The sequence below is a fragment of the Lolium rigidum genome, chromosome 5 (genome assembly GCF_022539505.1).
Source record: "Lolium rigidum isolate FL_2022 chromosome 5, APGP_CSIRO_Lrig_0.1, whole genome shotgun sequence".
Lineage (NCBI taxonomy): Eukaryota > Viridiplantae > Streptophyta > Magnoliopsida > Poales > Poaceae > Lolium > Lolium rigidum.
In genome coordinates, this window is record NC_061512.1 from 28,143,569 (window position 1) to 28,158,049 (window position 14,481).

General features: G+C 46.1%; 1 protein-coding gene across 1 annotated transcript; it reads right to left on the reverse strand.

Moving 5' to 3' along the window:
- Window positions 1-1,810: 1,810 nt before the first annotated feature.
- On the reverse strand, window positions 1,811-4,809 carry LOC124654197 (transcription factor HHO6-like). Its single transcript, XM_047193215.1, has 5 exons — window positions 4,095-4,809; window positions 3,737-3,987; window positions 2,652-2,913; window positions 2,464-2,540; window positions 1,811-2,360 (listed from the first exon to the last, which is right to left on the reverse strand). The coding sequence occupies exons 1-5, from the start codon at window positions 4,345-4,347 to the stop codon at window positions 2,097-2,099; spliced, it is 1,107 nt and encodes a 368-aa protein (XP_047049171.1). The 5' UTR covers window positions 4,348-4,809; the 3' UTR covers window positions 1,811-2,096.
- Between the last annotated feature and the right edge of the window lie 9,672 nt (window positions 4,810-14,481).

Genomic DNA, 14,481 nt, shown 5'->3' on the forward strand with positions numbered 1-14,481 from the left:
AGCTTGGCCGCCCCCTTGAGTGGCCGGCCACCCCCTCCCAAACCCTAGCTTTGCTCCTCCACTTCATATTTCCCGCGTAGCTTAGCGAAGCTCCGCCGGACTTCTACACCGCCACCGACACCACGCCGTCGTGCTTGTCGGATTCAAGAGGAGCTACTACTTCCGCTGCCCGCTGGAACGGGGAGGTGGACGTCGTCTTCATCAACAACCGAACGTGTGACCGAGTACGGAGGTGCTGCCCGTTCGTGGCGCCGGAACCGATCGTGATCAAGATCTTCTACGCGCTTTTGCAAGCGGCAAGTGATCGTCTACCGCAGCAACAAGAGCCTCATCTTGTAGACTTTGGAATCTCTTCAAGGGTGAGACTCGATACCCCCTCGTTGCTACCGTCTTCTAGATTGCATCTTGGCTTGGATTGCGTGTTCGCGGTAGGAAAATTTTTGTTTTTCTATGCAACGTTATCCTACAAAAAGAAGATGGGGTTGGGGTTTACTGTAGTCAGGCGGCGCTTCTCCTTCCGGCCTACGAACAGGACGCATCTCCGCCGCTCCCGCCGACGCGCGTCGCTCTCCACACGAAGCTGACCCGCCGTCCCTCCCCTATCGCCACCGTCGTGCGTCGCCGTTGCACGTCTTCCTCGCGCGTCGCCGTCGGGCAACGCCACTCCTCGGAATGATCGCGGCAGGACAAAGGATAAGTGGGGGAGACAGGGGTCATAAATGCCCCTCCCTAGGGGGTTTCTTGTTAAAACAACTGCCCGGCCGAAATTCGTCTCAGTGACAGGTGGGCCCTAGTGTGCCACGCGTCGTGATACGTAACGGCAGCGCCGGCGGTGATCGTACGTGACACGGCGGCACGATTCACTGACCGTATTTCCAGTTTGTTTGAATACAATGACTAAATCGAAACATACGAACAAGTTCCATAATTAATCATGTAATTTACTCTTTGAAACGGGCTTGCCCAGACTCGACGACGACGTGGAATCGAGGATGGATGTGAAAAGGTCCGCAGGCATGTGCGGGGTTCCGTTGGCCGATGCTGCCGTCCATCTGTGCAACAGCTCCATCAATTTTAAACTGACAACGTTTTAGTTTTTTAGCCACCCACAGAAATAACCCTTCACAGCCATTCAAGATTCAAGAAAAAACATTACAACCCTTTAGTCACTTCATTTATGCCTCTGAAATTTCCCGGCGCCTTCGATTTGAAATTGAGATCAATTGGATCTTTTCCTTAGTCAGTTCACTGGAAACAAACGGATGAGTAGTTTCAGCAGGGAAATATTTCCTATTACCACGAGACATCCACTATTATATGAATTAGAATGATACTCCGTGCGTTGCAGCGGATATCTCTTTAAGAAATCTAATAAAACACATAAAACTTGGTTTATAGAATATGCAATATTTAGTTGCACATGACTTAACTATGTAATGTTATAGCACGAGTGTGCGATATTATCAAGCAAGCGGCAAATAAAAAGAATGACATTGCTAGTTTAATGGTTAAAAATAGATAATCTAAATATCTTGCATGTAGATATAGATAATAAATAAAGACTACTATTAGTGGGATGAGATGGACAAATAATTGGCTAAGGAAGTAGGTGATGTGGATAGTTTGCATGTTGAGATAGACAAATATTAATTGCACTTAGTAGGAGTATAAGAAGTATAGATATATACTCCCTCCGGTTCTTTTTAATTGACTTGGATTTGGTATAAAATTATACTAAAATAGAGTCTACTAAAAGAGATTGGAGGGAGTAGATTTTAGTACAGCACCAAACTAAGCAACCAGTTCTGAATTTAAAATAATGGTCACCTGATTTCACCTGAAAGATCATATTAGTGCAATACAGTGCGATCGAAAACATGTCTTACTATAACTCTGTATATCCCTAAAACAACTCAGTTAATCAGATCAGTTCAGTTAACTTTCAGCACATTCCACCTCAAAAAAACCCACATCTCAGTCCCTGAATCTCTCACCCTCTATACACAAGGGGAAAAACGCCTCAATCCTGGATCCTCGGTAGCGTTGTTGCTGTCCAACGCAGTATGCCTGTGCAAATTCTACAATGACCACGGTGCTCAAGACGACGACGACGCCTTCGTGCCGTTATGCTGCATCTCCCAGCTGTAGCTCGCCGACTTGCCGTCCTCCTCGTCCCCGCCATCGCAGCTGTCTCCGGCGGTCACCGACGCCGACACGGTGAGCTGCAGGGGGCCCTGGGGCGAGCCGGACTGCGACGTGCTGTGCTGCGACGTGGTGTACTGCTCTGGCGGCGACCACACGCCGGCGGCCTGCTGCTGCCGATCACTGTCGGATGTTCGCCGCGTGTGCAGCCTGTATTTCTGCAGAATAATTCGTGTACTTCGTCAATGCTCCGATGTTCAATTATGATGATCACAGTAAGATGGCTGTACTGGGAACAACAGAAGGCGGTTAGGAACAAACCTGCAGATGACTCTTGACCTCGTCGTTGGTGAGCCCGTCCACCTTCATCATGTCCCTGATCTGCTTCGGAGTGGCAACTGCATAAATAGCATGATTCAGCACACCAATGAAAAACAACATATGTCGATTCTTCAGAACAGCCCAGCAAAAAAAAAAACAATGTGATCATTAGTCGGTCCGTCACTCACCATGCGGTCCGCCGAGCCGCTGTAACGCGGCGACGAAGCGGCGGTGCAGCTCCGGCGACCAGCACCTTCTGGCCTTGCGCGACTGCTGCTCTCGGGCGTCAGTGACCACGCTGCTGTTGGCGCTCGGGGCACCTGGGCAGGGGGCGTCGATCATGGGGGATGAGAGGGACAGGGCTGGGACTGCCATGGCTGCGGTCTCTGTTCTCTCCGATGATTTTGAGAAGGATGGCAACCCATTCAGTGGCATGAACGCATTAGACACCTGATGGAATTGAAATTGACAACACAGGTTAGAAAACCCAGGTTAAGAGAAAGATACTTGACAATACATGAGTTGGCACTTCTGAAATTGACACCACAAGCTTAAGAGAAAGATAATTTTCCTAGTCATGGAATGCAAACTCTATAATTAAGCCTGATATGGGATCTGACATCCTATTTATCTTCCTAGGGTGCAAAGGGCCTCTGAATAAAAATGAACATATTCTAAAAACAACATAAAAAACACATGTTGTGTGGAGTATGATGCAGGATCGCAACTGCAACATTGGTCTTGTGATGAGACGCAAATCTCTATATAAGATTTGAATGAATTTGACATCTTAATTAAATATATACGAAAAATGGCATCTGAATAAAACTAAACATAATCTAAAAATAGCATGACAAACACATGTTGTGTTTTATATGATGTGAGATCTCTAAAAACATGGAACTGCAAGTTTGCTGGAAAGGTCCACTTCCCTTTTTTTTTCCTCTCTAGCTCCACCAAATTGGCCAACTTTTTACTGAACAGTAGAGTTGTAAAGTCTCCCTAGTTTTTCAGTGTCACATACTAATTAAATTCTCCATATTTCTTGATCAAATCAACTCTTGCAATTTTAGTTCTTGGCATTACTTATTTTTCTCCCGCTCTAAACCAATTCCTTGTTAAACTAGTAATAGGCTAATAGCAGTTATCAGGATAAATTAAACAAAGTATTATGAAACCAAATTTAAACCGCCAAAAAAAATCCATCCGCATCTTCATACTGTACTACTTATGTGTGCAAGGAGTAATTTGCATTTCACGCCTCTCTCTATACCTTTTGGGCCTGTTTCCTGTCGCTGCCGCCATTGCTGGTGCTTGCGGTGCTGTGGCTCCCGCAGGTCCAGAGCTGCGCTGAGCTCATCCAGCTCCTCTTGTCGGTCGCGTCCGCCTCCGTCTTCACGCCCTCCGCCTTCCTCTTCGCCGGCGGCGCCGGTGACGGCGACCGCGAAGCCAACGGGGCGAGCAGCTGACCCGGCGCCGCCGACGTCCGGTGCTGGGTCACCTCGTCCTTCAGCCAGTCGATCACTGCACCCAACACAAAAGGAAAAGCTCAGCCAAATAATAATCATGAGAAACGAAGCACAAGAACCAGAATAGTAGTGTCGCGAGAACGGAAGGACGGACGGACGCACCGTCGGCGATGAGGTGGACGCTGATGGGGAGCTCGCGTCGGAAGACCTCCATCTTGGCCTTCTCGGCCTCGAGGCTCCTTGCGCACTCCTCGAGCCTGGCCGCCTTCTCCGGCGCGCCGGACCTGCCCACGGCCGCCCTGAGCGAGTCCGTCGCCTTCCTCGCCGCCATCGCTCGCAGACGGTGCTGGTCTTCCCCCGCTCCACCGCCGAGGACGTCGACGGCGTCGTTGCTCACGGCAGACGATGACCCCATCGCCGCCGCCGATCCAGAGCTCCCTCCCAATTCACAAGATGCAGCACGACCTGGCTTCCACGGATCCGCTATGAGGTCGAGGAGGTTGCCCGAGAGGGAAATGGAGATGACGACTGCCGAGACGGTGGTGCCGTTCGCGTGCTGCTCCGGCGTTTATACGGGACGGAGGAGGAAGAGACGGTTCAGCTAGCTGGGGGCAGAATTGTCATTCTGCCGAGGAGCAGCACAGAATCACCCACGGAAGATACTACTGTCTTCTTACTTGTTCTTCACTCCTGTCTTTATTCTTTGCAAGAACAAAGAAAAACTTATCTACAACTCACTGGCCGGGTTTGCCAATTGCCAGGCTGCCTAGTGCTTGTCTATCTAATTTTTGCACTCAGTGAGTAGTTCTCAAAATCCTATGTAAAACGCGTTGCTGATTTTTGTTAAAAGAACAGTTTGGAAAATGAGTTTGTGAGAACTATAATACGAGTGATTTTTTGTTTACACTATAGTTTGGGGCTGGCGTTAGCTAGCTTTAGGGTTGCAGAAGGGTAGGATGGTAAATTGCAGAGAGGTGGGAGTCGGAGAAAAGAAGAAGATGCAGCCTCTGTGGGGGCGTTTCGTCGCGTACAGGGAAGAGGCGTCCAGATACCGCATAATCCTTTCACGCGCCTGCGGTGTGCCCCGTCTGCCCAGAATCTTTTTACTCTTTTTTGCAGGTCCGCCCCTCAAGGTCCCTCATATTCCACTCACGTCTCAGTTGCATATTCTGCCGGAGAAACTACTGCCTATATTCACTAATGTCTCATTTTGACCAATAAACTTTGATCCAAAAATTAAGCAGCACACTTTTGATTATAATGTACGTAATCAGTATCCTTAGACTGCCTATATGAACAAATTTTATATATTTATTTGAGTAATTCTTGGTCAAAGAAAAAGATTGAAACAAGAATGTCTTATTAATAACTTTAGTTTCTTTTGGTTTAGGTACACATGTTTTAGTGTGTACGATTCACTCATTTTGATTGGTACACAGTTCACTTTTAAATATCTAAAAGTTTTACATTGGTGAATGGAGGGAGTGGTTTCCTTAGAGCATTTCCACCAGTGCCCCCCCCCCAAACAGGCGCCCGCAGGTGCACCGGCACTACCGTATCGGGGGCGTCGGCACGCCATCCTCCTTTGGGGAACGGATTTTGTCGGTGAGCCTAAAATTTTCCAAGCTAAACCTAGGAAACATGGTCTGTTGGTCAGCGATTGCCCTCATTTTTTTAACTCAATGGGGCATGCATAGCCAAAAAAATGTTACATGCCCAAGGAGGCAAATTTCTCTTTTCCTATGGGAGTCGAGAACCTGCGCGAGAGAAAGGCGGGATGGCGGAGGACCAAGGGGCGGAAGGAGCGAGTTCGGTGACGGTGATGTTGACATAGGGAGTGAGCTCTATAGTAGCATTGATGATGATGGTGATTGAGGCAGCGAGCTCGATCTACAAGAGCTATGACACCATTGGAAGGAGCGAGCTCTACGATTGCTAGGGTGCGGGTGATCCCATGATCATAGATGACGAGAAGAGTAAAACTTACAATGACGAACCAAGTATTGGGCAGCGACGAGAGTCAGCTCGAGAATGGCAGGAAAAGAGACGTCGAGTTTATCTATCATGAGGGCAGGTGCAAGCCACACTGCAAGAACCTGGTGAGCTGGTCCATAGATAAACTCGACGACCATGCATACATGGACGATCTAGAGCATGTAGTTCCATTAGCGGCCATCGACTCGCAGTTCAATGCATATTTCATTGTCTCACCCAACGAGAAGTTTCATGGTTAAAAATAACTATCAATATATAAGAGGTTTTTTGTGTGGCACCTGTGTAATGTTTAAAGGGGGGCATATAATATAATCCAAAGCTTCCAAACGGAGCCTCTTAAGTGTGACCTTAATTAATGAGATATAGCAATATTTCAAGGTGCTAAAAGTAGGACGATGGGTGGAAGATTCCCTTTCGTAACGTCATCTTTGGCCATGAGGTCGTTTGTGCCTCTCTATTCCGTGGTCCATTCAGCCAAGGAATCGTGGTGTCTGGATGCTGCTGCTGGTTGAGATTCCGCAAGTGGAGCTGGTGAGGGGTAGGTGTTGAATCACAACCGGGATAAAAAGAGGGACACGCGGCCAACTCCATTGAACTATGTTTTCCATACGATTAAATAGCTGTAGAGGTATTTATGGGAGAAGGATAAGGATTCCATGTATGAGTAGGGCCGGAACGAGAGAGACGGGTTGGACCTGCCATGGCCGCAAGGTCACGGCAAGGGGGAGATTCCCTCATCCTCTCTCCATCTCTAGGGAATAATGGAAGGAGACAAGCTAACGTCACGTTTCTGGAGCTACAAAGATTCTTCCGTTTTTAGTAGGGCTAGAAGCCACACCAGAAAGATTCTGCTAGTGCTCACCAAATGTACGAGGGCGTATTTGGTGCCGACGATGATGCCTCTCTTGTCAGATTTGTGTATGCTTTGACACTTTGTGCATGCTAGATTGCTAGTGCTAACCTCCTTTTCCTGCATTTTGTTGATAGAATGATTGATTATCAAATAAATGACCATTCAAAAAAACAAATAAATATTGCCTCACATAGTTTAGCGAATTCGATGGTCTGTAGCGTGTGCATGAGGTGCTCGTTAAGAGTCTACTAAACCGGATGAGCGATCCCGGTTCGGGGTATGTGATGTTGTTGTCCCTAGTTGATGGAAAGTTTTCATGTTTTCAGAGAATAAGACTGTGTTGGCAAGATTTTCTATAATGGTTGATGGAAAGTTTAATGAGGCGGACAAACCATCAAACATGTGCGTCGATCTCTAGTAGGCTACAACATCCTCCTAATGATCCAACAAATGACTGTTAGTTCGATTTTGATTTTTTGTTTGAATTTTAATATGAATTCTTTGATATCGTCTGTTTCTAAATATTTCGGAACATAGGTAGTACATGCTAAATGAGTAGTTGCCATTTAATTTTATTTCTTTTTCAAATAAAATGTTTTGCCTGGTTTCATTCGTGAAGTTATGATGCTAACCCATTTCATAAACGAAGAAACAAATTAAGGCCGGAGATTATTTTCCCAAACTAGTATTGCACTGGACTTTGGGCCACACGAAAGGGCAGAGTAAGAGACACGCACGCATGCCGTATGCACACCGGCTTAATTCGCAGGGCATGATTGGGTTTTGGATCCTTTGAGATTCTGATGCTGATGGTGCCCCCACACCACCAGATGCCTTGGATCTGGATTCTTTGCTTTGGTAGTAGTACAACACGGCTAGCTTATCTCATGCATGGACAGATTGTCGTACCAACGAATCTGTGGACTTCAGTCGGTGCGCCCCATGCTTGCCAACTGGACAGTGAATCTTTTTTAATCATAAGTACATGGTTGTCCTATACCATGATAATAATAATAGTAGTAACAGAAAAACATTGAGTACTGTTTCCATCCCAAAATATGGATTCAGTCCAAGTAGGAAATACACGGATTCAATTCAAATCGATAGAATAGGCTTAAATCCGACATACTAACATATATCCTTAGTTAAATTTGCTTAGCTTACCGTCCATGACCGACCATGGGCGTCAATTTACTAATATACAAAGTTGGTACGACAATGTATCAGCGGATCGTGACGAAGGGGTGGCTGTTGTTAATTGTTATTTAGCTTAAAACATAGGCGACACTATTATAAGCCAGTTCAAACCGTTGTGTATATATAAGTGATCATCCTTAAGTGCTCGCCCAATCAGATTAGGGTTGTCTTCATGATTGTTTCAGCAATGCCACTCCTGGAGTTGACCAAGTCCCAAACAAATTGGCACGATTTTAGTTAGCACGGTGATGAAATTGGAGTGATTTGCCAATCTCAGTGGATCTCTTGTTGGTCAAATTATAATGACCTAGAGAAATTGGAGTGCGACATGAGCTTTTCAATCGAGAATCAAACACAGTGCACCCCCATGATCATGGCAAGGTTATCATGCGAACTATTTCATCATAGATGTGGAGACACTAGGGTCACAACCCATTAGAACCATACCCTTGTTAGGCAGTAAACATGGGAAGCAACTATTGCGCGGCGGGCCTTATCGCGACCTTCATGACGCATCACATATCGTGCCATTGACGATCTTGCACACATCCGCTCCGTACAAACCCCGGAACATAATGGAAGCGTTCTATTGCATACTTTATTCGTTGTACCATAAAATGCATAACTAATTAGGGCATCTTTCAGATTTTCATACATATTTTGAGGATTTGGATCCTTTGAATTTTTTCTATGTGCGTGTTTGATATTAGAATTTACTCCATAAGATCCTAAGAAGTGCTTTGCATGCATTCTGCTTTATAGGAAACTGAACCCACCCACCTCTTGGTAATTTTTCCGTGAATGAATAAAAAAACCGTTGCAAAGAAATCACGTAATATTGCAATGGATATGACATTGCAGTCATTTAACCTATTCATGGGTTTTTAAATCATGCCGTTTCAAAAAAAAATGGGTTTTTAAATCATGCGAAAAAATATATCCTAGTACTTTGTTGGTACACAATCATACCTCTCTCGGATGGATCACGCATGGATAAGTAGTGGTGGAGTCCATTGTTGATGGGCCAGTACGTGCAAGCAACCAAGATAATGCATGATTCTGCCACCCTTTATATGAGCCGTGTCTTTTGGTAGAAAGGGATCGACAGGCCGGCTGGCCGGGCACGCGTGAATTGTGCACTTCCGCGCCGTGTAAACATCCATCCATCACATTCTTTTGGTGACGAGGCCATGGAGAGATTCCATTGCCTCCCCTGCCCTTCCTTTGATCAAGAGCTGAAGGGGACCAAAGCAAGAAGGCTAAGATGAGATTACATTCTCACTTTGCCACAATGTTAGGTGTATCCTATAGGGTTGATCACACATATGTATTTCTCAAAAGAAAAAAACATGACCACATACTTGTAAACGCTCAGATGATGTGCATTGCTAGGAGAAATTATGGAACCTTGTCGGCTGCCAAGGTTTTGCCCATGCCTGGTCTCGAGAAAAAAACAAGGATTTGGACACAGAAAAAGGCACCACGTGGACTAGTTACACATAAATTTTGAAAATTGACTATACTAGTCAAAACTTGAAATGCAAGCCATTTTTTGTCGACGGTGCCAAAGTCAGGCGAGCTGAGTTAATTAGTTGAAGTGAACATAAGAAAGAGATTTGCGAAAGGGTTTTCAAAGTTGTTGGTGATAATGTGATGTGCCTAAAAGAAGGTAATGTAGGTCCACGTTAATTATCAGCAAAGGTCATGCACCTATCGAGATCCTTATCGCATCTCCAAGTCAAATGTGGTTGCTAGGATAGGGCACTAACTATATACGGTTAACTTTTGCGATGGTGTTTGTCGATGTCATGGTAAGTGCCCTTTCAAACCACTTTAGATGTCCCCTTAAAGCTTAGCCACCTTACCAAGCACTAGATGCCACTCTTGAATCTTAATTTTAGTAACACACTACCTTTTTTAGATGGCCATCTAGGACTTTTTTTTATTGAAAGTGGCAAAGTATATGCATACATTAACAAGCTATAATAAACATGTTTTTTTGTAGATATTAGTAGTACTATTAGTGATGCCAACGACGAGGCTACAAAGTACAGATATCAGTTAGCACATGTGCAAGCTGAACAATATGTGGACGGGCAATAACTAATTGGCCAATTTGGCCGTCCTAGGACCCAAGAGCCAAAAGAGAAACTAAGACCAATTCAAAGGACAGAAGAATCTTCGAGATCCCTGAATTTTTCTCCGAGGATGTGTACGACTCGTCTTGATTCTCTTTCTCTCCATTGAATTATGCGCATGAGATTAGGATTATGTAGAAAACACTACTCAAGAGATTCTTATATGCTATCTTACCTTATTATCTTAGACCTAATTTATTAGTGTGGGCATGAGGATGAGATCAGATTCTAATCCTTTCCTTTTGGCTGGTCCATAGAAGCTTGGAGGTGCATGCCATCCATACTAAATATATATTTTTGTGGTGATGCCATGGGGCACTTAACAAAGATTCCTCTCACGAGACTGTGACAGGCACCGCCCAACTCATTACTAATTAAGTCAAGGGATTATGCTTAAGTCTACCCCATCTCACTTTTAATTTTTTTATATGGAGTCTTAAACAAACAGGGGCAAACACAATGCTAACTAATTGCATACAAGTAAAGTTCTAGAATAAAGCAAAGTTCTAGTTTTTTTTTTGAACACAAGACGGGGTTAACGACCCTAGTGGAGCATCTTTCATTGAAGCACACATGGCAGGTACAAATTACAGTAAGATCCCTTATCATCTCTTGCCCTAAAGAACCAACTATTTGAAGAAGCGACCCTACAATTTACACAAAGCACCTGGAAAGAAATGTAGAAAAGCAATCAAGGGCCTTGGTGCCTCTGCCACCGCACGCCGGCGAGCTCGAGGCGTCTCCGCCGAGCTCAGATAGTTGTATGCCCAAAAGCCCTACTCCGGCGAGAGGATCTCCCTGCTGGCAACCTCCAGGAGACCGGGGACGAACCACTTGGGCTCCTAAAGGCGTCGAGCACCAGCAGATAGATCGGAGGGCCTCCAAATCGGAGGTTGAGGATGGGTCACCTTGCTGACCGAGAATCATGGCGACAAACTTGGTCGCCGCGTGTTGCGCTCGGAGAAGAAATCCTGCTCCAGGACGCCCGCCCGTCGATCTGTCAACCACGGCGCCGATGAGTATTTCCTCCTCTTTTCCACCACCATGGTGGCCAAGAGGAAGAAGATCCGGCCCAGCTCCGCCCAGATCAAGAGGAAGGCAGATGAGCTTTATTTGGGGGGTCGTGGTAGCGCCGCCGCTGTTCGCCTCCGGCTCCCACAAACGGAGCGCCTCGCCCAGCCACCACACCACCACAGGCCACCGGGAGCAGCCCGAGATCCACCATGGCCAAACCCCAAGAGCATAACGCCATACTCCACATGGGTAGAACCTAAAACTAGACTGGATCTGCAACTATACCTAATCCTATCTACTCCGGCGCCCATCTTTGACCTACTCCGGCTGGCTATTCCGGTGGAGAGGGCCTCAGATCGGCCTGGCCGACGGAGGTCGACCCTCAAGGTCTTGTAGCAGAGGGAGAGAGGGGAAGGGGGAATGAAGCGGTAGGCGCCACCGGATACCAGATCGTTAAAGCAAAGTTCTAGTGGTTGCAACTATCGACATTACTGCCCCTCAAAAAAGAAACTTTCGAGAGGACTGCAAATCAATATAGGGGTCAGTGACTATAATAATTACAGACTGCAAATCAAGTTAGGGGTTAGTGACTATAATAATTACACCCGATCCAACTTAGTTGTCAAATGTTCAATAAATCTAGACAGATTTAGGAAATATTTTTGCCTAAACTCTGCGACAATTAATTTGAAAATTTTAGGAAACATCGGATTTTGCACTTCGAAAGATATAAAAGTCGGGAGGCAAATAGGCTGCCCTAACAAATCATTTATAAAATATGGTTTGTGTTATATGGGTCTAATATTTATTTGACAAGAAGATTCTAGGAAGCTCGTACCTTTGGGCTTTTTTTGCCATTTTGTAAATTGTTTAGGTCAAATATTTAAAATTTTCACTGCGAGTATTTGTAAATAAAATTCAGTCGGATGAAATCTTATGTACATTTTTTTTCAAGAATAATTGTATGCTATATTTTTATCTGACAGTTATGCTGTAGGACAATAATTATGGTTTTTTGAACTGAAATTATCATGAAAATTAGTAAGGCGCGAGTGTGAATGCTGAAAAAGAGGTCAAATGAAGGAGATTCTTTCTGCAGGGAGAGGGAATCAACGAGGTGGACTCACATCGCATGCCTGTCGCTTGTGTCGGCTTCTCTCTCTCTCAAGCTGGAAAGACAGGCGCATCGAATCGCCGCATAGGTAGGCCCACCACTTCGTGAAAGAGGAATACTTGTATATCTACATGCAAGGAAAAAAAAAAGCAAAGAAAATACCGTATATGAGGCAGTTTGTGACCGTCCGCATGCGCACCGAAATTCCCCGCCGAGAAAGCAAGGAATTTCATGCGATCGAAATCCTGTGCTACTAAATGAATTCTATGAAGTCCTTTTGGCATTTGTAATTGTGGTTTACCACTAGCTAAAAATATGCCATCTCGTATTTCTACCAAAGCTAACTCATTTGGTTTTTTCGGAGCGGTTAGGATTGGCGACGCCAAGGCGATTCCCCGATCTTAATTCTCGCGAACACATCTGGTGCTCTCGTGCAGGTGCTGTCGCTCCTCTCTCGGATCTCTCCACGATCTCGGGGTGACTAAGGGGCAAACCTGGTTTGCCGCCCACCCTTGGCTCGTGCTGGTGATCGATCGGGGACGGCAGATGGCGAATAAGGGATCTGTGGTGGCGTTGGACGCTGCAGCTGGGAAGAGGGCCGATCTGGCGGTTCCGGCGGCGGTAGTGGGAGATCAGGAGAAGGAGAGTTTTACTTGTGCGAGTTCTTCGGGCACCGCTGCTGATGGCGGGGAGGCAGTTACTAATTTGATGCGGAAGTTGAATCTTACGTCCAGGGAAGCTGCTCCATTGATCCTGGATGATGAGGGGGACAAGGAGCCTCCACGCCCACAATGGGCTCTGATGGGCAAGGTACTTGCGCCGAATAATCTGCATATCAACACGATCACTTCGGTGATCCGTCCTGCCTGGGGTAACCCTAAGGGTTTGATTGTTAGGCACATGGGCCCTAATTTATTCCTAGCTGAATTCGGTTCTGAAGCAGACCGCTCTAGAGTGGCAAAAGGAGGGCCATGGACTTTAGGTAATAAGCATGCTATTCTTCTTAAGGAGTTTGATGTCCGTGTCAGGCCTGAAGAGGTGGTTTTCAATGAGTTGATGGTCTGGGCAAGAATCATGAAGTTAGGATATGAACTGATGAACACTGACCGTGGTACGCAGTTGGCTTCGTTGTTGGGTACAGTGGATCGTCTGGATGTAGATGAGAATGGTAGAGCGTGGGGATCTTTTCTCCGTGCTCGGGTTACCATAGATGCTACTGAACCAATTATGAGATTTGTTTCGGTTTTCTCGAAGAAGAAGGATGAGACTGTGCAGTATGAGGTGATGTATGAGAAGTTGCCCCTATACTGCTTTTCTTGTGGTATGTTGGGCCACTCCTCCATTCTCTGTCCTACCCCTGGTGAGAGAGATGAGGAAGGGAAGTTGCCATATAGTGGCGATAAATTGTGTGTGCCAGATTGGAGAAAGAGGGATGCTTCGGCATCATCTGAGCAGTCCCAGAATGGGAGGACATCTAGGCAGGGCACTGAGGGTGGGTCGGGCACTCATGCCTTGGCTCCAATACCAAACAGCAAGAAGAAGCAAGATGTGACAGGAGGGGTCGTGTCATCGGTCAAGAAAACCACCAGGACTCGTAAAGCTTCTGGTACTGCAAAGAAAGTTGCATCTGCGGGCGAGAATGCTGTACAATCGGGGGATCGTCTGGCTGGACAGAAACGGAAGCAAGTCAAGCAGGTATATGTGCCAAAAACCCCTCAGGTTGAGATGGTTGCTGCAACGGCTAATGGTGTGTTGGCTCTATCAAAGGGGTCTGTCATTTCTGCTCCTACTGATGGAGCTGCTATTCATGGGGAAGATGCTTCAAATAATTCAAATAAGAAGCAGCGAATTACAAATTCAGGATCGGCGGATTTGGTGGAGGCTGTTGAGCAGCCCCACCGCACGCAATGATACTTTTATGTTGGAATTGTCGAGGCCTTGGGTCAGACTCGACAGTAGGAGAATTGCGTTGGCTTGTTTCAACGTATCGACCCTCCTTCCTCTTCCTGTCGGAGACAAAGATGAAGGATAAGCGTGTCCGTAATTTTATGTGGAGTCTTGGATATACGGGCAGTCTCGCTGTTAGTTGTGAGGGCCTCAGTGGGGGCCTTGCACTTTTTTGGACGCAGCAGTACCAAGTGACTCTCAAGGGACAAAATGCTCACTGCATTGATGTAGTGATTTCGTCGGATACTTGTGTTCCATGGCGGGCCTCTTTCGTCTATGGGGAACCTTGTA

Bases quoted from the DNA above. Each gene is read 5' to 3' on its own strand.
- LOC124654197 (XM_047193215.1), bottom strand. From the start codon at position 4,347: ATGGGGTCATCGTCTGCCGTGAGCAACGACGCCGTCGACGTCCTCGGC. The intron at 2,914-3,736 runs GTATAGAGAGAG...CAATTCCATCAG, and splicing joins ACAGGAAACAGGCCCAAAAG to GTGTCTAATGCGTTCATGCC. The intron at 2,361-2,463 runs GTTTGTTCCTAA...ATTATTCTGCAG, and splicing joins AGGTCAAGAGTCATCTGCAG to AAATACAGGCTGCACACGCG.